General features: G+C 38.0%; 1 protein-coding gene across 2 annotated transcripts in view; it reads left to right on the forward strand.

Annotated features, from left to right (window-relative positions):
- The window catches only part of Immp2l (inner mitochondrial membrane peptidase subunit 2), an 829,626-nt gene that overhangs the window by 520,352 nt on the left and 281,718 nt on the right, over window positions 1-27,556 (forward strand). For both annotated transcript variants that reach the window (XM_060367473.1, XM_060367476.1), the window contains exon 5: window positions 17,145-17,210. In XM_060367473.1, the coding sequence (XP_060223456.1) occupies window positions 17,145-17,210 (66 nt within the window). The remainder of the gene's footprint in view (window positions 1-17,144; window positions 17,211-27,556) is intronic.

Here is a 27,556-nt window from a genome sequence, read left to right on the forward strand (position 1 = left end):
GTCTCTTTGTTGATCTCTACACATTTCTCCATACTGACCTTTTTTTCTAAATTGAAACCACGTTTTGTCTCGCAGTGGCCTGTGTGGAATGATAGTGTAGCATCCTGATTGATGGATGAGCTCAGACTTCTGACCCTGGCCTGGAGCCACCTCTGTGACTTGTGTGTTTCTGAAAAACAATCATTTGCCTACTACAAATGCTTATTTATTTTTTTTATTGTAAAGCATAGGTAATATTGTTTCACTCTCTTCAAACATTCCCGCAGTTAAGGCAGTTAGCGGAAATTCAAACACAGCTAACATTTAGATATGCTCAAAAATGGCATAGTTCCTTGTCCTTTAGCAAAAGTACTAAATAACTAGAAAGAAACTAAAAAGCACAGTACTCTTTATTGCTTGAAGGCTATCTTGTAGCTTATCTTGAATACCTTTTTGCTAGGGCTTTTCCAACTGTCTTTGTTTGCAAGGATGTCCAATTAACTCTGCTGTATTCCCTGGGGCATTTAAACACAAGGCAAAATGCCATTTCTTTCTTTTGTAACTGAGATTAATTAAAGTGCGTAGTAGATCAAAACAGTTAGGCTCTCCTCACTTTTTATACAAAATTGGTTGATTGAACTTTTACATTGCACCAGAGCCATTAAATTGCCTAATAAGAATAAAAAAATTTAGCAACACATTTAATAGCTCATAAACTAATGTTAAAAAAAATACTAACAAAATTACTAGTTCTAAAAAAAGGCTTATGAAGAGGAGCGTCTTTATTTATTACAAATAACATATGATGAACATTCCAGGATAAAAGTAGAAGGGAGAAGAAGAATAAAAAAAAAAAAATGAAGGCAAAAGAGAGACTGCCAGGGGAAGGGTTAGGGGAATGGAGAGTGGAGCATGGGAGAGATTGAGAGGGACACCAAGACATGCTCTGTCATTTTTTCTAGAAGTAGGGTGTGCTCGCTTTGTTGGCAAAGTTGCTCTCTGTGCATAAGTAGGCATAGCAGAATGTTTTGAAGTGATTCCTGTGGAAGTTCATTGCACAGTCTTAGTTTCAGAGATTGCAGCTTCTCCTCCATTAAGAACACAATGAATCCATGAAGCTATCTCTTCTAACTTATCTCATTCTCAAAGGCGGCCTTTGCAAAGCAGATGCTCAACATGTTTAATGTTTTAATGCTTAGTAGTTCCTGGAATTTCTTTGGCGGCATTTGTGGTTAGTATAGCATTCATGTGTTGTTGTTGTTGTTGTTTTCAAGAAAAAATATGGGGTGCTAACATATGTAAATGACTTGCTCAAAGTGATATAACTGGCCTAAACCCTGGAAAAGACATGCTTACCATAGATTATAGTGATACACCGTATATTCTATAGATTACAGTAGTATAGATGCTTGTAATCTAGTGACACAAAAGTGGCACCTGGCTCGCAGTCAGCAAATATCTGTTGGATGAATCGCCACTATAAGAGAAGTATTTTGTATCATCTAGAGCCCTCCTGTTAAAGTAGGGTTTCTCCATCACCTTTATCATCTGAGAATGATTTTTACAGTACAGAAATCTGAAAATGGGATGTGTCTTCCTTTTCTTACCTGAATTACAGTAGTCCGAGCTAGTTAGGCGCAACCCCAGTTTAAAGCTCCACAGGAAATTGGTAGAATGTTGTACTTTTGCTGTGGTATCAAAGTTTGTTTTCCCATTTGCTTAGAATTTTGAATATGGTTTAAAATTGGTATTATTTGCCGGGTTCATTTTGAAAGCCTCTGTGATTTACATTTTCCCTGAACATATGAGGAGCTGGTATGCTGCATTTCATAGAACACTCACGTGATGATTCCCAGTTTGGTTCATCAGGATGGGCTAAGACCTAGGTGCTTGTTCAAATGCAGGCTCTAGATTGTCAGGGTTCACCCTCCTGGACTTTTAAAGTTCAGAATCACTGATCTACGGATCTACACATGATCCACAAAGTCTGGAATTGTTTATTTTCATGTCAATATACATCCTTCTGGAAAGAGTAGGGGAGTTATAATTTTGTTTCCAAATCTCAGTAGCTATTTTTTATTATATTAGGAAAGTATATTGAGGTGTTGCTCCAAGGTTAATAAATCAGCAACCAGTATTAGTCATGAGAACTGAAGCTGCAGAGTGACTGTGATACATGCCACACCACAAATGTGCCCGGAAGACATGGTAAATGACATAAGCCAGACACAGAATGACAGATGTCCTACAGCTTAACCTTCCAGGCTATGGCAATAGCTTACTTTGTTTGTTACAATCTTGCCACCTTTACATGAGCTATTTACTACTCTTCTTTTATATACTTTTAAAATTATTTCTTTATTGAAATTATAATGTGTTTACATCATTCATCGTTTTCTTTATGCCCTCCGAACCCTCACATGTATGCCTCTTTCCTCTTTTTCAAATTTATAGCCTCTTTTTTTCATTATAAGTATATTATTTGCATATAAATTCCTAAATATAGAAATACAGCCTGTCCAGTCTGCATAATGTTTCTTATATTTATGTTTTCAGAGCTGACCATTTGTTATTGGAGAGCTAACTAGTGTATTCTTTCCTGGGGAGACTATTTATTGTACTTCGACATTTGGTTGTCTGTAATGTGGAATTTCCTGTAAAGGCTGTGTCTCCTAGAAATGTCAAAAGATACTCCCACAAAGTCACAGCAACAGGACCTCCTAAGCATGAATGGAATCAGGATAAACACGATGGACCCGCAAAGCTCTTCTTTTAAATGCAAGTGGATAATGTAGTGTTGGATATGAGGAAGTTAAATGGTGGTTGCTATAGTCTTGTGACCTACTTATAGGTAGTAAGTAGGTGGATAACAGCCAGAATAGGTGGGACTTGAGAGCTGGTGAGAGAAGCAAGTACACAGCAGATGAAATTGTGCAGTTATTATAGCATCAAGGCCGATGAAGTTTAGACGTTAGGTTCTCATTTATTTTGTGCTTTCTCCCGGCTTCCTGCTTAGTGTTCCACATTTAAGCCCTCAGTGACCCATACATCTCAAAACCTGATTTACACTTACCTCAAAGCTTTTGCTTTGTTCTGATTTAGGTTTTTGTTTTTGTTTGCTTTGGTTTATTTTTATTTTTATTTTTTTGAGGGCTGAGATGGGCGATTACTTTACTGAGCTTAGTGTGACCAAACACATGGGAAAACTAATAGATTATTGGAAAAATGGATGCAGCATTAATGTGCATATGATCACTGTTTTAAGTATAAACATGCCATGTTTTACACATGTGTCCAGTGTGAATGTGACAATAAAGCGTACGGAGATGCTAGGATCTATGTCCTTTCTCCTAGAGTAGTAGCTTAAAAGTATCTTAAAAACAAAAATGAAGGGAATCTTTAACAAGTTGGTATGATTCCGGTCACTGTCTTACTTCAGCTGACTCTAGCTCAAGACATCTAGGAGCTGTGGTCTTGAAAATTAGCTTTGTGGCTCAACGTAGTTTATTACTTGGCAGTAGAGAAATTCTGTGTGCATTTTTCAAGCCTAAGGTTAAGAAGAAAAAGCAATTGGGCCTTTTAACACTTAACAAAGGTGGAGGTGAAATGAAATAGCCATTCGAAACAGCAAATAATTAATTGAGTGTCTTTGTTAACAGGCAGGAGGTCAGATTCACACAGTCACCCAGGGTGGCAGTCTGCATGGCAAACAGCTGAGTCTTTGACTTGCAAGTGATTACACTGGTTGTTGGGAACTAATTAAAATAAGATTTTAACTTAGAAAGGTATGATAGATAGTATAAAAAATTTAAATATGCTCACTTTATCTTTGGTCTTCTCCTGAGTTCTATAGAGTTATAACTTTGAATTTTATTTTTGTGGGTTTTTTTTCTTTTACTAAAATCATGTTACCTACTTTTTGAAAAGCTGTAACTAATAACTCTATGGTAAGGTATTGACTCTATGGGTGGATCAGCATGAGGAAAAGTAGGTAGGTTTTTAAGCATACAAAGTTAATGATATTAGAATCTACCGTTTTCCACAGAAACATTTAAATTTGTTGCTGTTTCCTCATAGAATTGTTTAAGTATTGTGTTTGAATCATTAAGCCTGGCACTATCAGGTCTTGGGAGATTGTCATTGTAAATGAAGTTCTAAAAGAAAATTTTACTTATGTATAGTTAAAAACAGTTTATCATAAAATAATTTTGTTTAAAATAGAAGGCAAAAATCAAATTTACCTATTATCTGACAGGTAACGATGGAGGATATGTCTCTGAAACATGCAGTGAGGTGAGGCTGAGGCAAATCTCTGGGGAGAATTAGAAAGGACTTGGACCATGCCTGTCTCTAGTTGTGCTGTAGAGAATGGGAGGGAGGGACCTCAGTGCCAGTGAGCAGCCTGAGGGTTGGGCACTGTGCTGTAAAAAGCAAAGCAGAGATGGCAGCCATGAGAGAGCTGATAAAGGTGGGGGAGGCACAGTAGCATCAGGAGGGCTTTGGGGCTCTGTTTTAAAATGAAGCCGAATCAAAGAACTTTGGAGAGAAACACTTATTTGACTTCGTGGTGTCTTTTCCAGACAGCCCCTGCTTTTTCAGGGAATAAAGTTACATTTTCGAGTCTTAAATGAAGTTTAATAATCTTACATGAATCAAAACATCTTTTCATGTGGTCATTCCAAAACATGGCACAATTGCCCAGAAACTCCCCCCTTCCCCCTCCCCCCCCCCCCCCGCAGATTAGACTCCTGCAAACGTATTTTATACTGGACACTGTTCTTAACCACTGATGTTTGTGCTTGAGTCGCTTGGCAGAGCTCCCATGTTATAGCAAACTGAAACTCCTGAGTTCTAACCATCCTGATGAGGAGTGGTGGGAGGAGAGCATATGCTGCTGAGGATCTCTTTTGTTTAAATTAAAGCATCCTTCCTATATTTAACCCATAGACACATAAAACCAGTTGGAAACTATTTCCCTTAATTCTGTTTTGCCTTGGTATGCTCCATTGTAGAAGTTGAGCATTAGAATGGTTCTTCTCCCTATGTCTGGAACTCATTAAGCTTCAGCTGTGAGAGCCATATGGAAATCAGGCCCCTATGAAAATCATCCACACACGGAGGAGGAAGTCTACTTCCATTTTGACTTAATAATCTACCCCTGCTGTTCCTTTCTGGAGGGACGTTGTTGGTGGTCATGTTTGTGCTTTAGAGTGGCTTCAGAGCCTTAAAATGTATAATGCAAGAAAAGCATGGACATGACAGCTGTAGAGATTAGGTCCATTCTCTGTGCGAACAGAAGCAGACAGGCCGGTGCTCAGGAAGGCAGGCAAGCCTTACACATTAATCAGTGTCTTCAGACCCGCTATCAGAATAGCTTTCTGCAAGGAACAGCTCCTGGTGGCAACATTGTGTGTTCACCTTTGAGAAGATAAGCAAATATATGGAATAACATTTTATAAGTGACAGGGGAAAAAAGTAGTCATAGTGTGGGAATGTTAGCAAATGAAAGAAATAGAACATACTTGAATTTTTTTCAACATACTTGATTTTTTTTACATAACAAAAGACTTGCTTAAGCACATTTCATAACTGTTATTGATTGTCTACTCTATGGTTGATTACATAGTATGACAGATCTAGCTGGTGAAAAGTTGAGGCCTCACAAGCTGAGGTCTGGTCATGACGTGGGGAACGGTGTTTCTTTTCTAGTTATGTATATAAAATATAAGCCACTAGTGCTAGTCCAAGCTCTATATAAGTATAATTTGACTAAGTATATATAGGCTTCTTGTGTGGAATATAATGGTTTGTATGTATGTACCGAAATGATTAAATCAATTTAATTAACATATCCAGTCCCTCACATTTCTATTTTAGTTGTAAAAGCGATTAAGATCTCTTTTAGCAAATTTCAACTATTCTTTACTATTTACTGTTGTTGCTATGCCAAAGAAGATATTCATAGACATTTTGTATTGCTTAAACGGTGTGTACTTTCACCAGCATCTGCTGTTTCTTCCTCCAGGTTAACTGCCCTTCTACAGTCCTTAACTAAGAATAGGTTGGCCTTCTAACTTTTCCCAGCTAGCCTCTCAGGGGAAAGCACAGTTGTGCAATAGTGAAAAACAAAGGCATGAGAGAACTTTCTGTTTCTGATGGTTCTCTTAAATGCTGAGAACCCAAATCTGGCAATCACAGCTTCTTCTGCCTTCCTCCGAAGGTGTCAAAGCTCTTGCACCATTTCCGATGAAGGCAAAGTACCAGGCTCTTCCTTACTCATCTGAACTCTTCTTGGTTTGACATAATGCAGAAACATATGTTCTTAGATATTATTCTGCTAAATTTCCCCTAAGTTGTTCCCAGAATTTCTTTAGTCCTCCGAAATTATTTTTAATGCTTCACCTAAAATTTTTGCCATTCTCTACTTGTCTCATTTACAAAACAATTCTTAGAATTGCTTACTAAAATTATCAATAATCAATAAATAATCATAGCATCCAGTTATTGTAGCAAGAGCAGAAGCTGTAAGCTTCTGATAACTTAGCAACTATATAAATATACACATACAAACATATATATATACACATATACACAAACATATATATACACATATGCACACATATATATACATACACATAAATATATATACATACATACACACAAACATATATGCATACACACAAACATATACATACATGCAAAAATATATATATACATACACACAAACATATATATACACATACACACAAAAACATATATATACACATACACATAAACATATATACATACACACAAAAATATATATACATACACACAAATATATACATATATACATACACACAGATATATATACATATACACACAAAGATATATATACACATACATACACAAACATATGTACATACACAAACATATATATACATACACACAAATATATATATATACACAAATATATATACATATACACAAATATATATATACATACAAATATATACATATATACATACCCACACAAATATATATATATATATTTATTTATATAGATAGATATATATTAAACTGAGCAAGTAAATGAGGATGCTGTTTTCAGGGGTGGCTAATTGCAGTTGCTTTTGTAAAATTCCTAAACCCATGCATTGTTATCTCAGTGTAGCTGCTAAAGCTGTTTGGTTTGATATGGGGGCATAGGTTGACATTTTCTAGGTAGCAAATTGTGTGTAGTTATTGGACTTTACCTGAGAATTTGTCTGCAAAACAATAGTACTATATTTTTAAAAATATATAAGCTCAACATGTTTAGAATGGAAATGAGGAAAATATCTCATATTTTACTTAAATTCTAATATCCACAGAGTCAGAAATCTCCCTGAGCGTGAATATTCAGAACGATTAGTGCCAGTGATTTTGCAGTACCAAGTCTTCCCATATGTATACCTAATGTAATGTTAGGAAATTCTGAATCCAGTAGCACAGTTGAAAGATTAATAATATACATGGCAAAAGTCGCTAGAGAACATATATTAATCCATAAGTATACACTGGAAAAAATAAAATGGGATGGGTATAAATTTTCATATCATAAAAATAAAATATGTAAAATTTTATTATTTTATCACTACTGAATTTAAGTTTCTTGCTGAAAGCAAAATCCTATTCTTTTAAATTCAGACTAAAATTAAAAGACTTTTCGTAAGGCAGTTCAAATCCTTAAGCCTGTATGGTGGTTTGAAAGAGAATGGCCCTTGTAGCTCACATGTGTTATGTGTGGTCCCACATAGTGGAACTGTTTGGGAAGGAGAGATGGTGGTGTGGCCTGGAGGAGATGAGGTTTCAAAAGCTCACTGGAGACCCAGTCTCTCTTTCTTTTTGTGTGTGTGTGTCTCTCTCTCTCTCTGTCTAGCCATGACTGCTCACTTGCTGCCATGCTCCCCACCATGATGGTAATGAACTCACCCTCTAAAACTGTAAGCATGTCCTCAATTAAACACTTTCTCTTAAATGTTGCCTTGGTCATTGTCTTAGGGTTTCCATTGCTGTGAAGAGACACCATGGCCATGGCAACTTTTACAAAGGAAAACATTTCATGGTGCTGGCTTACAATTTCTGAGGTTTAGTCCATTATCATCATGGTGGGAAACATGGTGGCATACAGTCAGAGAGAGAGAGAGAGAGTGAGAGAGAGTGAGAGAGACAGACAGACAGACAGAGAGAGACACAGAGAGAGAAGAGAGACACACACACAGAGAGATAGAGACAGAGACAGACTAAAAAATGAACTGAAAGTTCTGCATTTTAATCTGCAGGCAGCAGGAGACTACAAGCCATACTGGGTATAGCTTGAGCACAGGAGACCTTAAAGCCCACTCCCACAGTGACACACTTCCTCCAGCAAGGCTACACCTACTCCAACAAGGCCACTCCTCCTGTTAATGCCACCCACTATGGGCCAAACATTCAAACACATGAGTCCATGGGGGCCATTGCTATTCAAACCACCACAGTCGTGGTGCTTCACCACAGCAACAGTAGCTAAGACAGCTTGCTTGTGGCTCTTCATCTTGTCAGCACAGGCTCTATGCGCCACTGGATTTGTGTAATGCTAGCATCAAGGCAGGGACCTTGCTCCTCAGCAGCAACCTGTGTTTGAACCAGTGGAGGCATGTCGTCTGTTTGGTTCTCATCCTTGGCTGGCAACCACTGAAATGTCCCCATTCCTATCTGACGTTTAATTTCTACACCTAACCCTGAAACATTTCAACTACTAACCACAGCCAAGGGTATTAACGGTAAGGGTTGGATTATCAGTACGAACTTCCCATTTCCTATGACCCTGGAGAGTTATAATGAAGATTCCTGATTGTGTGGTTTTGGATACAGTGTACAGGACACAAGCAACAAAACAGCCTCCGCCCCTTTCAAGTACCAGCTGGACACAGTTAGATATTCTTTAAGCACTTTTTTAAAAATCATGAATGAGTTGGGGTTTTTGTTGTTGTTGTTGTTGTCGTTGGTTGCTTCTTTTTATATTCACAAACCTTTACATTCTGGATCTACTTAGGTATATGACTGGGTGGAAAATAAATATAATTTAGGAGACAGTCGAAGGGCAAATGCTGGCTTTGAGTAAAAAGGTCCTATCTAACTTTGCTCTTGCTCTCCTGACTTTGCCATGCGCTTCCTGCTTTGACATCTCACATCCCATAGTATCATCCCCATCATGGAAAACTGGCATGCAAGCAATGTGAGTGACTTCCTGGTCTTCATTCCGGTAACTTTCCTTGATGACTGCCTCCCCCAGCCCAACTATACCTTGCATGTATATCAGCTTAAAGGTACAGACTTAGCTCTTACATACTGGTATCTGCTTCACACTGTAATTGACCTATCTTTTCTGTGTCATTTTTTACGTGGATATGGTGTGATGTTGGAAACATAGGTACATTACCTGCTTTTCTAGGTGATTGCTTTTCTAGGCGATTCATGGGATGAATATTTTTCGAGCTCAAAAAAAAGAAAAAAGAAATGTGTGTCAGCATTTTCCAACCTGGATGAATCTAAAAATCAAATAGTTTAAATTGAAGTATTAGTCAGACTTACAGTTTCCTCCTTCAAAGGCAAGTGCTTTATCCCATGGTTGTAAATGATGCCATTTGCAAAGGTATAGTCAGTGAAAGTGTGGATAGAGGCCTACAGGATAGCTTGACTGGAAGAAAAAGGAACGTTCCAAGGTGCATGTCCAGCTTTGGAACTACAGCAGTGGTGAGAAGGCTTCCCCGGAGACAGTCTAGTGTAGTTGGTTTTTAACTTGAGACTTCTCCACTTCCACATGTCTGCTCTGCTGAAAGCATATTCAGTGTACACGAGCAACAGATTGACAAAATAAGTCAACCAAGGAATTTCATTTTCTTGAGCAGATGTTTCTTTATGGATTAAAGTACATTTCTTCAAATATAATTTCATATTTTGCAGTAGAATAAAACACATGTATGTGGTGCATGTATTCATCTTTATACTACTTATTCTAGAAGTTGATATACAGCTATAATTGTATTTCATACCTGAACATTATACTATCCTCTGCTTTGAAATGCTTCAGTTAATAAACATGAGTGGGTATGGATCTCACTGATATTATTATACTAAATCCCTTAGATATTGGTAGAGATGTGAATACATTTGCTCCTGAGAATCAAAAAAGCCAACTTCCAACTGTTGCAGCTCTTTATAATTGAAGAAATTATAGTCATAATACACATTAATTGATTAATTGATTTTACATAATCAAGGCTGACTTACTAATGAGAACAGTTTTCACCATGTGCTTACTAAGTTTCTCACAGTTGTTGATAAAAGTAAAACATTTTACATTGTAGCAAGAACCTTGGTAAGTCACAGTACACAGTTGTATTGCTTCAGCAATGGTGTTAGAAAATATCCACTCGAAACACTACATCGTTCTGCCACTGGGAACCTCACTGAATTTCCCCATGATCCTGCAAGACATTGTATTTTGACTCCAGCTTGATTGGGCTTGATTTCATGCTTTGTGAAAATGACCAAATTAGATGACTCAGCCCTTCTATGCTCCTACAGCCCCCAAATGAGAGGACCTATGGCCCAGTGCTGAGATCTCTAATTCTCATTAAAGTTTTCTGGCCCTAAGACAATGTCCTATTGCTGTCTCCGATGCTTTTTATAGGACTACCTTTCCCCTTTTAAAACCTGAACACAGAAGGTGTGCTGGAATAGTAACACGGATTCTAGTCAGCTTATGCATGCCCCTTTGTAAATGCTGCAGCCCTTTGACTGACGCATCCTCTGAAGTGTCCTCGTGGCAGGGATTGGACACCTCACCTGTAGTAGCAGCAAGAACATCTGTGCGGTCACGAATGCACCCAGAGAACAGGAAGTCTGCAGTCTCATTCGTGCCATTCAGGTGTCACAAAGAAAAGCTAACAAGGGGTACAGTGGCTCAAATACTGCTCTGGGTAAAAATCAAAACCATACGAGAAAACAAAACAAAACAACAAGAAACCACAACTGACTTTATTGATTAATACCAATGCGCTAAGTATTAGTAGTGCTTCTTTTAAAATGTGTGTGTGTGTGTCCTCAGAAAGTGCACACAAGCGAGGGTGAATCAAGTGTATAGAATTGACACCACGAAGCATCATTTTGATTCTTGTTATCACAGATAGTAAAGCTAAATGACTTCAGTAAGAGTACTATTATTGAGTCTGTGTGTTTCCTTTGTTATTGATGTAATAAAAGTGAGCTAAGTGAGTCTTTCAGATGGTTCGCTTTGCCCTTTATTGCAACAAAATATGGCAAGTTCTTTTGTTGGAGAATTTGTAAAAGAACAGACTGCAAGTCTAAGAGAAGTGTGCTGTAACAATGATCTCGGGCTCTATGGATTCAGCTCAGTTTTGAAGCTATTCTAGGATGTATCCTCAAGCCGAAACTTATGGCCAACTGCTGGGCAGTGTGCATGGAATCTTATGTAAGAAGTGAGAAATAGTAAGATCTGGAGAGGATAGGAACTCCACAAGGAGAGCAACTGATCCAGAAAATTTGAACACAGGGGTCTTTCCAGAGACTCATACTCCAACCAAGTACCATACATGGAGATAACCTAGAACCCCTGCACAGATGTAGCCCATGGCACTTTAGTGTCCAAGTGGGTTCCATAGTAATGGGAAGAGGGACTGCCTTTACATAATCTGATTGGCCTGCTCTTTGATCATCTCCCTCTGAGGGGGGAGCAGCCTTATCAGGCCACAGAAGATGACAATGCCACCACTCTTGATGAGATCTGATAGACTAAGATCAGAAGGAAGGAGAGGAGGACCTCCCCTATCAGTGGATTTGGGGAGGAGCATGGGTGAAGAAGGGGGAGGGAGGATGGGATCAGGAGAGGAGGAGGGAGGGGCTTATGGGGGGATACAAAATGAATAAAGTGTAATTAATAAAAATAAAAAATAAAAAAATAAAAATTTGGAAATCTAGAGTTGAAGTATTGCTCAATGGTAGAATAATTGCCTGGCTTGTACAAGACTCTGGATTGGATCCTAAGCACCACAAACAAAAAATGTGCGACCTCACTCTGGTATGTGTGTCATAATAATCCTTAGTGTACAGGCTATTTTAAGGGCTCACATTTACATTAGACTGTGGCCAATGTGATTTATTTCCTTCCTTCCTTCCTTCCTTCCTTCCTTCCTTCCTTCCTTCCTTCCTTCCTTCCTTCCTTCCTTCCTTCCTTCCTTCCTTCCTTCCTCTCTCCTCTGTTTTAAAGACAGGGCCTCACTATATACCTCTGACTATTCTAAAATTCATTATATAGACCAGGCTGGGCTTGAACTTACAGAAATCTACCTGCCTCTGCCTCCCAAGTGCTGGGATTAAAGGTGTGTGCCACTACACCCAGTCCCAATGTGATATCTAATTCAAAGGCTAAATTTGTAAAACTCTTGACCAGTATTAAACCACAAAGATATAATCTACCCAACTCACTGAAATGGGCTTTTGTCATTTCAGCACAAACAAAGCACAGGTGTGCCTAGATCCAGAGTGGAGGCATCTCTGTGATGTCAAGATGAGACAAGTTCAGGATCTAAGAGGGTGGGGCGTGTGCTCATCACTAATTTTCATAAAGGTGGCTTTCCCAGTGCGCCAGCCAGAAGGAAATGATGGGAATTTTGTGACCAAAGACATAGCTGTATTTGGCCTGTCCCTGGTTAAAATGGTAACATTTTCATCACAGAGGAAGTGAAATTCCACAGAAGCTCACGGAGCATCCTGTCCTGGCTAGGCTAGGCCTTGTTCCTTCTGACTGGAGCTTTGCTGTGTAACACCAGACACAACCACTGAGGCCCACCAAGTACGGAGAAAATGTTACTCTCTCGTGCAGACCTCATGCCTGATTACATCATGAGCAGAAGATGGATGTTTACAACCCAGGTCCACGAAATTAAAACTATAAAATATTTCATATTGTAAAAACATTAAAACCACAAATCTAAATGCAAATCTGAGTATTTATTGTGTAGTGTGCATTGCACTTCTAAAATAAGAGGCAACCTTTCTCCTGTTATTTCTCACGTTGTCTAGGAGACAGGCAAGTGGCCAAGAAAATTAAGACAAAGGGAAGTTTAATAACTTTTATGATGCAAATCTGTAATAAGTCTCTTACCAGCTCTACTTACATGAAAGTAATGCATTTGGCAACCTAATGATTAAAATATAGGTATGGATTTTAAGCAGTAATGGAATTAATGTTAGTAATAGTTTGTTTCATTTTGACTTATTTGATTAGATTCATGAGTTTAATCTTACATTCAAATTTATAGGTATGCTTAATGTAGTAATTCATAGGACTTTAATTATATAGATAGCTAACTTTATGTATTCTATTTTGCATCATGATCTTAAAAGACAAATTATTTAAAATAAAGAATACTTCTTAAGCATTTCAGAATCCTACAGATTGTTTACACACCTTTTTAAAGAAAATCAAATAGATGTTCCTTTTATATTACTTCATTACTGTTAGTTCTACCTCAGTTGAGGGGGGTAATTTTGTAATTAGTTGGAGTGTTCCTTCTGCATCGCAGCATTTCTTCTTAGGTGACATCATATGGTAGAAAAAATGACATTTACTAAAGCATTTTTTCTGGTATGCCAACAATCTAGCCATCAAAGTTTTAATAATACAATGCCATACTTTGTTTTAGGTCCCTCCTTATCCTCCCTAGTAAAATAAAATACATTTTTTTATTTCTGTAATTAGAAACTAATGCCATATTCCAGATAATAACAACAATATTTTCTGATTTACATTTGGTTAAATTTTTTGCTGTAATAATGTTTCTTTAATGAACTTGGGCTCCTCCCTGTGTTTGGTGGATAAATATTTACAATTGTAATATCTTCTTGCTGAATCTTTCCTTTAATAAGTATGTAGAGTCCTTCCCTATCTCTTCTGATTAATTTTGGTTTGGAGTTTATTTTGTCAGATAGTTACACCTGCTTGTTCTTGAGTCCATTTGCTTGGAGTGTCTTTTTTCATCCTTGCCTCCTGAGGTTATATCTGTTCTTGATTGTGAGATGTGTTTCTTAGACACAGCTGAAAAATGGGTTCTATTTTCTATTTCAGGATTAGTCTATGCCTTTTGATTGGAAAAGTGATACCACTAATATTGAGTTATTAGTTGGCAGTGGTTATTTACTCTTGTTATTCTGTTATGGTGTTGGCGATTTGTTTTTATCCTTCTTTTGATCTGTTTATTTACTTTTCTGGTATTATTTATTTCTTGTGGCTCTTTGGTGTAGTTAACGTTTCAGACTGAAGTTTTCCCTCCAGTGCCTTCTGTAGAGCTGGAATGGTAGATAGAAATTTCTTATATTTGGTTTTATCTTGTAATATTTTTCTTTTTTATTTTCTCCCTTGATTATGATTGATAGTTTGCTGAGTATAGTAGTCTGGGTTGGCCTCTGTGTTCTCTGCTCCAGAATTGTCCAGGCCTTCCAGCTTTTAGAGTGTCCTTTGTTAAATCAGGTATAATTCTAATAGATCTGCCTTTATTTGTTATTTAGCCTTTTTCTCTTACAGCTTTTAATATCCTTTTTTTCTGTAAATTTAGTATTTTGATTGTTATGTGTCACTGTGGAATTTCTTCTGTGGACCTATATTTTTGGTGCTCCATATACTTTTGTACCTTTATTGGGACCCCTGTTTTTTTGGTTGGTGAAATTTATGTATCTTTGTTATGGGTTTCTTCTCCTTCCTCTGTACTTATTATTTGTAGGTTTGATCTTTTCATAGTGTCCTGGATTTCCTGCATGTCTTGATTCTTGATTTTGTTAGACTGTTTTCACAGTCTTCATTAAGACACTTATTTATATCCTTTTTAATGTCCTGGAACATAGTTGTTACTTTGAAAGTCCTTGACTTGTGCTTCAGCTACACCGCCTTCCCCAGAAGTTATTTCAATAAGGCTGATGGCTTCTAGAGTAGGCATCTTGTCTTGATTATTTTGTGTTTTATCTTGATGTTTGTGTTTTTGTCTAGTGGTCAAAGTATCTGGAGTTATGGTATGTATGTGTTTCTTGATGTAGCTATGTAGTCTTTATTGAAAGGATGGGTATGCTTTGGTTGCTGTTGACTACTCTGGATGTTAGGCAAGCATGGGGCCTGTGGGGTCCCTGACAGAGAATGTTGCCTGAATCAGTAGGTGACACAAAGGATTGTAGATGGGTAGAAGGAGAGGCTGGAATTGACAGTGGGAAAGAGTCAGGGATCCTAGGTCACCATCAATAGATGGAGTCTCCAGGGATTGGAGGTGGGAGAGAGGCTGGGCTCCTTCAGGCTAGCTACAGTAGGAATAAGAGGCAGTCTGGGAAGACTGAAATGGAAAACTGGAAAACTATTTTCTAAATAGTGTTTAGTTGCCTTGTACAAAGAGTGCAGTTTGTATAGCTTGAAGGCATGAGAACCCCTCAAGTTAGATTTAGAAATGTCTATTAATGACACTAAACTTGTAGAATAATATTTACTCAGTTTGTCAAAAGAGGCCAGTCAAAACTCTGATCCACTTTCCTTTCAAAATAAAGAATATTCATAATCATGTGAAAGTAATTGTGGCTATTTACATAATTTTATTTTCTCTGTAAAATATATTGTGGGATATGAATTGTATTGTAACTCCTTTAGTTCAGAACACACTTTTGGTTTCTCGAATTCTTTTTCTACTTTTATACTTTTACATTCCCTTTAAAAAGCATTTTAATTCAAAATGTGAATTGACATGAAAATATTTTATCTCTGGCTGGTTTTCAAGTATACATTAAATGATCATTTATATGACATATGAGCTGTTCCTTGAAACATGTCTGTTAAATCACAGTTGTAACATGTTATCAGCAGGAAATCGTCTATATTACGATGGACTTTTCTGTCCATTGCTGCAGAACAAAGTCCTCCAATGCCTAGCGGCTTCAGTCAATAGACAGTTATGGTGCACGTTTCCGGTGGGCAGACTAGAAGGGGACACTGTTTCAGAGCTGCTCTACAGGTGTAGCAGAGCTGTTGGTCGGAACTTCAGCTCCTTCAGACGTGGCTGGACTGAAAGACAGGCCTCTGAGCGCAGTGCTGCAGCTTGAATAGACTGAGTTCATCCCCGTGTGACTGTCTCTACAGGGCTGTTCAGGACAGAAGCTGCTTTTTGCAGAGGAGGAATAAAGGAGCTCAAGGTGAATGAGGAAGGCGCCTTTATCACCAGATCCCAAAATTGATCTATCCGTCCTGTTCCCACACTCTCTTGCCCTCACAGATCCAGCCTAGTCTAATGTGGGAATGAATCAGTAGGGTTGTATGTTCCCGGAGAAGTGGGGATTTATTTAAGTAGTGTTTCTTTGAATAAATTTTTTTTATCACAATGGAGATTAAATAGAAAATATCTTTTTAACTATATCAAAATCTGTCAATTTCTTTTAGCTTTCAGGCGCACTGTTTATCTCTCTAAATTCTATAATCATTAAATTGCTGGACTTGAAAATGATTTAAAGGAATTCTCTACTTAAAAAAATACTTGTAACATGATTGTTTTCTGGAAGATCCACTTTTTTAATTTTAAAATGACGTAACTCATAACATTTACACAGTCTTACCAGATCAAATAAATGTCTGATTTTTTACATGTAAATCCTTTTCTTATAAAGCCTTATCTTTAATAATAACATACTAATAACCTTTATTCCTTAAAATTTAAGCTGTTTATCCACCCTGTTCTCTGTTTCACTTTATGCACAGTCTCATGTAGGCCAGGCTGGCCTGGAACTTGCTATGTATGGAAGGATCCTGCTTTTGCTTCCTCCACCTCCATGGCCTAGGATTGCCAGACTGTACCACTGTTACCCATATTCTCTGTTTTCCGGTTTTGTTAAGTTTTCTTATGGCTTCTTTATTCTTAAGATATTTGAAAAAAATCATAATAATCTCAATAGTGTCCTAGGTCACTTGAAACCGAAGTAAGAATGATGTCATAGCAAGGGTGCAAAGAATTTTGTAGTAATTTTACTACAGCTGATTTTGTTAAGCAATTTATTGTTTTTCTTAAAATAACAGAAACATAGATAAGTGTATAACCTTATCTTTTTTATCCTAGGTCTCCTAAAAACCCAGAACAGAAAATCATTAAGAGAGTGATCGCTCTTGAAGGAGATATTATAAGGTAGGTGCACAGACTACTGCTTTTAATTAAAATCTAGTTTTAAACTTGGTTTTGAATCATTGTTTGAAATTAAAGTAAAGAATGACTTGAGAACCTGAACTTTGCACACACTTCCCTTGGGAATCAGTTTCAGGATGGCAGGCGTATGTAAGGTTCCTGAGCATACCGTCGTCCTTAAATTATAAAACACAGGGTTATTCTTAGTTAAACCAAGATTAACTACATACTCTGGCCATTAAAACACCGATTTCAGGTATCAGTGCTAGTACAGTTATTTGAATATCACGACATCAATATTCATTATAGATATCATTATTTTAGAATAACGCAAACTCATAGAGCTCTTTTATAATTATAGAGATAGGGACAGAGTTGGGCAGGAAGTGAAACATGCATTATTGGGTTGATAATGAGTGTTGAGACTGCAGACAGCATTGGAATAATCAAGAGTTTGAGCAACAGATATCTAACTTTCATTTACTGCACTTTCTGGTATAAACTGTATTTGAGAATGGGTAAAATGCCATTAGTGTGTGATTCATCCCATTTTGATTGCCTGTTTTAAGTAAGGTGTAGCCAATGTAACAGACAAATGCTTCGAAAATTATGTTCAAGAAGTTTTCTTATCCTGTTTTCACCCAAAACTCCCTCCTAAAAATAACCTGTGTTGATGGTTACATAAGCAAAACAAACTAAATGAAAAGAGACCCTGTTAGTGTTAGAGGAGATTTTTAGATCAGCAGTGAAAAGATCGCCGGGTGCTCCCAAGAGTCCGGAAGACCCATTTTGGGGTTCAATGAGATCAGAACTGCTTTCTTCACAACTACACAATGTATTTTGTCTTTTTGTTTTGTTTCATTTAACTGTTATCCTATTGTGCATATACAATGGAATTTTCCAGATGTGTGATATTGTCATAGACTGAATAAAAAAGCAGACAAAGCAACCCAACTAGTCTCTCTACAGCAGATATCAAAAACACTTCAAATGCCCTCTGCTTATTCTTTTTCCACTAAAAAACTCTGTGATTTTTATTAAAAATATTTTGATAGCATAAGGTTTACTGTTTATTGAATTCAACCAATATCTTAAGAACTAATTCAACATTTATGCATGAACACAATGTATTTTAATCAAATCTACCTCTGCTTCCTCCCTTTCGTCTGCTCTCCTATCACTTGAACTCCTATCCCTTTTTCCTCTCAAAGGCATATGTCCTCTCTTCTTTCCCTACTCTTTCTTTTTTGTAAAATATAACAGGTAGACCATAGTCAGTAATAAGTGGGTTAGTAGGAAAGTGTTTGTTGCCACTTCCAATGAAGAATGTAGTATGTTCAAAGAACCTGGTGGCTTCCTTTTTATTTTTTCAAGAGTCTTTTTAGGAATCTGATTTCCTAAGAAACAGAGACAGGTACGAACTTGAAAAACCATTCACTCCCCAGGTTTAAATAACCAAATACACCTTTATTGTCTGGAAAACAGTGTGTGTGATGTAATCTCATCAAGGAATGAATCGCTAACCTTGAAAATGCTGTGCTTAGTGAATGAAATGAGTCACCCAAGACTACAAAGTATATTATTCCATCTAGGAAATGCCCAGAATAGATAAATGTACAAAACCAGAACATGAGTGCTTCCCTCAGGCAAGGAAGAGGAGAATGGAGGAACTGTTAATGGGTACAGGGTTATTTGCTTGTTTTCAGGGTTACAGAAAAATCCTAAAGGGTAGTGTGGTGACAGTTGTACAGTTGGATATGTAAAAATCACTGCGTTGTACATTCTATTATTATTATTATTATTATTATTATATTCTTAATTCACTTTGTATCCCAGCTGTAGCTCCCTCCCTCATCTCCTCCCAGTTCCACCCTCCCTCTCCTCCCTCTTCCTCCCCTAGTCCTCTTCCCTAGACAACTGATAGGGAAGTCCTCCTCCCCAACTATCTGAACTTAGCCTATCAGGTCCCATCAGGACTTCCTCAATCTTCTTCCTCTGTTGGCTGACTATGTCACCCCACCAGGGAGAAGTGATCAAGGAGCAGGCAACTGAGCTCATGTCAGAGACTGTCTCCTCTCCCCTTACTTGGGAACCCACATGGAGACTGAGGTGTCTATGGGCTACATCTGAGCAGGGGGTCTAGGTCCTCTCTGTGCATGGCCGTTGGTTAATGCATCAGTCTCTGCAGTCCCCCCTGGGCCCTGCATTTTTGGCTTTGTTGGTCTCCTTGTGTGGCTCCTGTCCCCTCTGGGCCCTTTTATATCCCCCTTCTTCCATAAGTGTCCCTGTGCTAAGAGTTTGGTTATGAGTCTCTGCATCTGCTTTGATCCCCTGCTGGGTGGAGTCTTTTAGAGGACATCTGTGATAAGCTACCACATATGTCCTCTAATAAAGCTATTCTTACAAAACAAAAATAGTCACCCAAACAAATAAACATTTCACCCATGTAACATAATTAAGACTGTCATAACAAAACATAACATAATTCAGAATGTCGATGAATTGGTTTTTTCTTTATAACCCAAAGTGAACTTTGCCAGGTCACATCATGAATCACTAGCTGAACAGTCAGCAATGAGAGATTACAGAAGTCTGCACAAGATGAAACTCTACAGCACACCTCTGAGGAGACTGAGTGCTGCTCTCCTCACTCAGTTAGTCTGCATTGGGTTCATACAATGCACACAGAGCAGAGGCAGGTTGGTGAATCAGGTTCGGAGGAGTCACCCTCCTGGATGCTGTGAAGCCCACGCAGGTGAAGCCTGCAACTGGGTCCCAGGGTCTGTGTCCCAGCATCCCTTTTTCTGGACTTCAATCATGGAGCAACGAGTGATACAAAGAAGGGAGGACTTAGAGTCAAGGTATGATACTAATGAAAAGTCTTTTTGAGAAACCTTTTCATAAATTAATTAGAAATATAATCATTCCTTACTGTCTTATGTCTTTAAGGGGGAAAACCATTACTTTTTTTGAAACTTTGGCACCTAGCTATTCTAGGCTTCCTGGGTTTTAAACTCCCTCGTGCGTGAGTGCACACCTGAAATGGTTTCTAACAGCCTTGGAAAGTGTTAGGGGGATAGACAATTAGATGAAAAAACATTTACTGATAAACTTACTTATTTTTGTTTGGGATCCCTTTCCTACAATTATATATCTAAATATCTGTTGATTATAGGAAGATATTTCCTATAAAGTATGAGGGCTCCTTAGCCTAACAGCGCTCTCCCCTGTGACAGGCAAGGGCTTTGATATGTAACACGGCCTTTCCAGGCCTGTTTCCCCTTGGATATTATTGAATTTTCTAGGAGGCAAGCTAAAACCAAATATGAATTTTCAACATTTGCTTTCTTGGAGAGAATTTGATATTTTCTAAAGAGAGTTAAAAAAAAAAAAAACAACTTTTACACACCATGAGTTTAAGTACTAGTTTTAATTGAAAACTACAGATAATCAGAGGGTAGCATGGAGCCATGAACTTTTCAGAGGTCAAACCCACTATTATATATATATATATATATATATATAAAGAAGGTTTAACCTAGTATTCTATTTAGTATTCTATTAACTAAGTTTCTTCTGCTTATATGTGCTGAAATGTGGTTTGAAGAGTGCTTGTTGGGAAGATAAAATGGGAAAAAAGGGAAGTAGTTACAAACAATCAGGTCTCTGAAGAATAGCTAGAGACAATACAACTCCTAATTTCATTCACTTGTGCCCTGTATCCACACTGCTATTATTGTTCTGTCTATTGTCTCCTCTGTCTTAGTTGGCTTTTGTCCCATTACTTTCTGTTGCCTTCCTTGGGTGTGCCTCGAGTCTCAATGATGTGACAGAAATCTCAGCATGCCCTCTGCAGTATAGACCTAGGATGTATCCATTGGATGGACTGCTGGTCAACCACCTGATCGGCTGAGCTTGGGGTAGGCTGCCTTTCCTGGTATAGCTCCCACAGGTAGGGAGATCAAGAGATCTGGGAGGCACCCTGTAGTTAGAACAAGGCTGGTATAAGGGGCTCACTTATAGGAAAGAAAGGTACTATGAAGGGTCCCAGAACAGAGCATTGCAATTAGCAGTCACTTAGCTTAGCATTACATTTTCAAGTTTCAGTTCAATGAAGCTGTAATCTGTTCTCTTTAGTAGTTTCTTTGACTCTACTCCCTAAGGAAGATTAACTTTTTAAACTTTTGTTTTTAATTACAGAAAGGGTTTGACTTCGTTGAGTTGAAGATGTTGTAGACTAAATATGTTGAAATGGACTTATTAGTTATAAAAGTATGGGGCTGGGGTTATTGTTACTTTAGTTATAGTTTCTCTCCAAGAAAACTTTAATTTTTTTTTTATTTTAAAAGATGTTAGAATAAAAGTAAATCACACAACAAATTCAATTAGTCCCAAAGACTATACAGAAAATTCTTATGTATTCCTATTTTTCAACAGTACTCAAATATATTTCTTATAGGGTACTTATTTATTTATCTTTAACTTTATTCTTCTCCCATGTATTACATCCTGACTGCAGTTTCCCATCCTTCCCCTTTCACCGGTCTCTCCCCCAAACAGCTTTCCTCTCTCCCGGATCCACAGCCGCTTCAGAAAAGAGTAGGCCTCCCAGTGACATCAACCAAACACAATACGTACCACCACTTCAAGTTTGGACTAGGCAACCCCGTAGGAGGAGTCGGGCTCCACAAGAAGGCAAAAGAGTCATAGACAGCAGAGGGCATTTATTTAAAAGTCAAGGAAATGTGGCTTTTAAATTCAGAAGTTTAGACATTCCAATACAGATTTTGAAATTAGCTTTAGATGACGGCGTTATTTCTCATTTAACCAGTTCATGTTCAGGTATGTTCACCCTTTGCCCTGCATGAAGCAATGCAGCTCAACACACAACTCTATACTTAAAACATGATTTGTATGTCTGTGAGTGATTTTAAATAACTCATTTTCATGTTTCTTAGGCATGAATTTTGTAAGTGACAACAAAGTGTCTCAATTCTAAGCGGTTGCACACCCCGTGAGCCTTACTCCCATTCATTTAATGATCTGGGTACTAGAGAGACCTAAGTGAACAAAAGAGACATTTAAATTTTATTTGCATACATTCCTGTTGGTGGGAATGAACAGTGCATGTATTTATGCTGAACATACATAGGCAAGAAAGGTTGAGAAGTGGAAGTGAAGAGGGATGGATTTTTGGTAAGGTATGTACTGCAGACTTCTCTAAGATTTGGAAATTAGAGGAAGGAAACAGTGAACCACAGTAAAGGAGGAAAGACAATCAAACCAAAGAAATAGCTAATGCAAGCCTGAGATGGCTATAAATTAGGTGAGAGTTCAAGGTCTTGCAGGAAGCCAGCACATAAAAGAAGAAAGTTATCTTATTGCTGAGTAATATTCCATTGTGTAGAACCTGGAACCCCTGCACAGATGTAGCCCATGGCAGTTCAGTGTCCAAGTGGTTTCCATAGTAATGGGAACAGGGACTGCCTCTGACATGAATTGATAGGCCTACTCTTTGATCACCTCCTCATGAGGGGGGAGTAGCCTTACCAGGCCACAGAAGATGACAATGCATCCACTCCTGATGAGACCTGATAGACTGGGATCAGAAGGAAGGGGAGGAAGACCTCCCCTATCAGTGGACTCGGGGAGAGGCATGGGTGGTTAAGGCATGGGAGAGTGGGATTGGGAGGGGAAGAGGGAGGGAGCTACAGGGGGGATACAAAGTGAATAAATTGTAATTAATAAAAATTAAAATTAAAAAAAGAAGAAAGTTGAAGTAAGAGGTAAGTTCTTAGAGGTTTGCACAGCTTTGTGGGTTCAGGCAAGGACTTCAGCTTGATTTCAGTATTTTAAAGAATTGCTGTCTTCTGTGTAGAAAGATTAGACAGCAGCACTGTGACTGACTCTGAAAAATACTCCGAATCTTCTCTCTTGACAAAGTGCAGTCAAGTTTCTCATGAGAATAGTTAAGTGCCTTTGTTTATGGCATGCATGATGACTCCTTTGATTTATTTCCAGTGACCCAGATAAAAGCAGTCACATTATTTATAACCCACTGATTATGATTTATATTGACAAAATAAAATATAGAGTTAGAAGTATTTGTTCAGTGAGTTCAGCCAATTCCTATGATTGGAAATGAGGAGACTCTGAGGGGCCTGGATTTTGTGTCTTAAAGTCAACATTAGTTAAAATCACAAGGTGACTTTTTAGATTCTCTGAAGCTCTTAGGAAAATATTTATTTTTATAATGGTGACTGCACTGTGTATGCTTATCTATGACAGTAACAGTGAGAAGCTAATGAAAGTAATATTTAGATATACTTATTAGTTCCACCATAGCTATTTGCTCTTTAATATTATTTTTTATGACTCAAAAAAAAAAACCCAAAAACAGTGTTTTAGAAAAGCATAAAATGAAGAAAACTGCCCCCATTATGCAGCCTATTAACATGAATCAGCCACATTTGAAATAACTGAAGCATCCATTCTGCCTGCTTGTAGGGACAGCTGGGTGTCTGCTTCACACATCTTCTCTGGCGAATCAGAGCGAGGCCTTGTATGGTGCCCTCTCTCTTAGAATCTGGAGTTCTCTACTGCAGTTAGAAATGTCAATGGAGGAAACACATGGATTCTTCTTAGTCCCCATGGCCAGGGTAGCCATACAATTTATCACCTACACCATGACATTCTGGAGAGGGAAAGAGGTCAATGTTAGGTGTGCACTGGGATCATCCTCATAATCCTCAAAATCCTTTAAAATACTTGGCCCAACTGCCAAGATGGGCCATAATGCTGATGCATGAAGTATAGTCTGCTTCAGCATCTGCTCCACATAGTTTGACTGTATGTTGTTCCCGGCCTTCCTTGTTCAGATGAACCCTGAAAAGTGTCCATAGAAGCAGAGGGACTTCTAAGGCTTCAGGAAGGAGCAAGATGAAGGGGCCTGGGTCCTGCCCACACCATAGTCACTTTCTGCTAGAGGATCCAGTGCAAGGCTGCCTGCAAACCAAACAGTTTTGCAGAACAGTTGAAGGCAGGCAATCATGGGCCTTTTTTCACTGAAAAACATCTACATGATAATTGCTTCCAAGTCGAAAGACTGTATTAGAAAACACCAAAACATCATCACTTATTAAAAATAACTCTTGTATTAGCAAAATAATAGTCCATTGACTCACTAGAAAGTAAACATTATGAAGCTGTTGATTTTAAGTGGACTGTTGAAGATATGGAAATTGATGTTGGCCTATCAGACTGTGGATAAGCCAACAAATGGTTAAGCATTATAAGAAAAAACAGAACTGAATTGGATTTTCCACAGTAATGCTTTTTAAATAACATCTTTGTGGTTGGTGTACCAGCTCAGAATAATCGAACCCTAATGTGTCTGTGTGGCTGGCCTTGAAGAGCGTACATGGGTTTTAGTATTTTTCTGTAATTTAGGAATTAGGGATGCCTTCTGTCTCGAAAGGAAGAATATATGAAAAGAAGCTTGTGTTCAGGACTCTGAAGACTTCTGGATAAAGTGTTTTGGAGCACGCAAGCTAATAGATTGATAGTCTCAACTGGGATCAGGGTGGAGGGTTCCTGAAAGAAGAGAGAGTATTTACATCCTGTCCTTAGTTGTTGGTAACTTGAGCAGAAGGTTTTCGAAAAACTTCAAGTTCCTTTAGCCTGGTTGACCTTGATCTATGAATTATTCTGTAACCACAGTGGCATTGTACATTCTAATTTAACACTAGACTCTGACCAGTGATGCTATTTAATAGATCCTAGGGCTTCAGTTAACCTAGTATAGAAATTATTACTGCAGTGCAAAGGTGTTGACTTCATTACAGAAGAATTATAAGTTTGTTGACAATCCTTGCCTTTGTGAAATTAGGATCTGGGGTATTATTTATATTGGTATTGTTGAATTGGTACATAAAAATGAAGTTGCTAATACAAAATGCAAATAGGTATTTTTTCCTAATCATAAGAGAGAGAAATTGAGAAAGGGGGCTTTTACAATGTTGACCTTAATTTTTATCTCAGAATTATTCCTGTTATCAATTTAGCAGTATGAGGCAATATGAAGCATATAGCAAATATGATATTTGAATGTTGACCTTAGAAATTTGACACTTGCTGGAAGTCCATAAACCACTGAGATGTGCTTGCTTTTTGCTCTTCTGGTGGCACTTATTACTGTGCTGGCATACCACCTGTCTGCCAGTGGTTTCCCTAAGAGGTTTGTGTTCTAATGTCTCCTGTCTCTAAAGCAGTGCTCGTCCTTAGGCACAAAAGCTTCATTTTTATTCATTCAGTGTGACAGAGAGGCTGTGGGCATACACAATGGATTCCAACTGTCTTGATTTAGATTCCAGAAGTGCCTCTTACCATGTTACCTTGACAAATTACCTAGTTCTACAAAACTAATTCTCCTCATCTGTAAACTTAACATTATCATAGCATATACCCCATAGAACCTTCTTGGAAAATCACGTGAAATAAATAATATAATGTGATTAGTACGAAGCCCAGGATATAGTGTGTGTGTTTACGCTAGATTGTTGCTGTAGTTGTCATTTAACTGTTCTTTAATGAGCGCTTTGTATTTACTGCTTTCCAGACGCTAATGAGATTCAGGGTTAGAAATGCTAAAAGTCTCAGGTAATTTTTTATAAACCTATATGAACCCTTTTTAAAGTTTACAGCAAGACAACAGTGGCAACAGATGAGATACAGTATAACAAGAGAATTATCATGGCAGAGATGCGCTAAAGCCTCCAGAGACTAGTGAGGGGTGGGTGGGCTAGGAGTGGGCCTGAGGAGCAGGGCTATGTTGATCCAAACTGGTGGAAGGAGGAGGTGAGGAAGGATCTCAGTTCCCTTCCTAAGTACTGCATGCTTGTTATGGAAAGTTCAGCTACTCCTGAAACATATGAGACAAGAAGAGAAGTTTCTTTTTTTTCTTTTATCTTTAATCATGCCTGTAGACATTCATATCTGTTATCTGTTATCTATACTTCTAATCTACATCTCATAAAAGGACCTTGAAAGAATGAGAAAGATAGTTGTATAATAGCTTTTCTTTTCTCTAATATTCTGTAGACACATTTGAGATGCTCTTTAAGGACATATAGTTTCTGTGTATTTTACAACCAGAACACACTAGTGTATCTCACATAATGCATTTTGTAATTATTTATTAAATCACGTTCCTAGCAATAACATACATAAAATGTCTATGGATATATTATTGGGACACAGTGGTATGCAATCTGGATAAACTACTCATAGAAAATTAGGATGAAGGAAAGTGAAATGAATAACCTCTGCATACTTGACATTGTTCCCATCAAGCTCATGATTTTACCTCACAGGCATCTTATCCTTTATAGGCTGTGCGTGAGGTGCTGTGTCCAAGGGAGGAAGTGCAGTGGCTTAACCTAATTAAGAAACAGCTCTGGAGCATGGAGCCTGAGATGGTCATATCTTGTGGGCCCTCACTCACATCTCACTGATTCACCACTCTAAGACACAGTGATCAGTTTCTGACTCTTGATGCTCTGATTGGGAATCCTTTTACTTCTCTCAGATTGGTTTTAGCATGTCATTCCTCATCCTCCAATACGTACATAACATGTGATGAGCTCTGATGTTCCCTCGTAGCAAGCAATCACACCCAGAGATGGGTAGTTAACAACTGAGCTCCTTCACTTTGACTCAGTCACATTTCTTAGTACTAGGCCTTTCTAACGATGTGAACTCCAAGCCAAATAGAAATTCTGTCTTGAAATAGAGAATGCTAACTTTTTGTGCACTACTTTGAACTAAACATTGATTTTTATTTTTTCTTCTACCCACAGTAATGTAAGCTGTCAAATATTTTGAAAAGACATATAAGTGTAATTATCACTGTAGGATGCGCAAAAGATTGCCTTTTAAAATATTTTCTTGAAACAGAACTTAAGAAAAATATTTCAGCCTGAATAAAATAGCTAAGCAACAGACAGCCCTTCCGACCTGGGCAAGTCCTGTTACTCCTGTTTAAGTTTACCGTTGAAAACTTTTTTTGAAATCACCAGAGGAAAAATTCAGGTCAGGAAACAGATACCCATTCAAAATATTGACTGCGTTAATTATGAGTGCTTTTAAATGGTTACAGTCTTACAGTTTGGTAATAGGTACTTTTCCCAGCACGATGACTGGTGTGTGAGGGTTACATGGAGTCAGGACATGAAGTGTCAGTCCAGCCTTTTTGTTTTTCAAGCCGTATGACATCAGCAGCTACTGACCTCTACAAGTCTGACACACTTACCTGTCCATTTTCAGGACTGATCTGAAGAGCAAATACGATA

The sequence above is a fragment of the Meriones unguiculatus genome, chromosome 1 (genome assembly GCF_030254825.1).
Source record: "Meriones unguiculatus strain TT.TT164.6M chromosome 1, Bangor_MerUng_6.1, whole genome shotgun sequence".
Lineage (NCBI taxonomy): Eukaryota > Metazoa > Chordata > Mammalia > Rodentia > Muridae > Meriones > Meriones unguiculatus.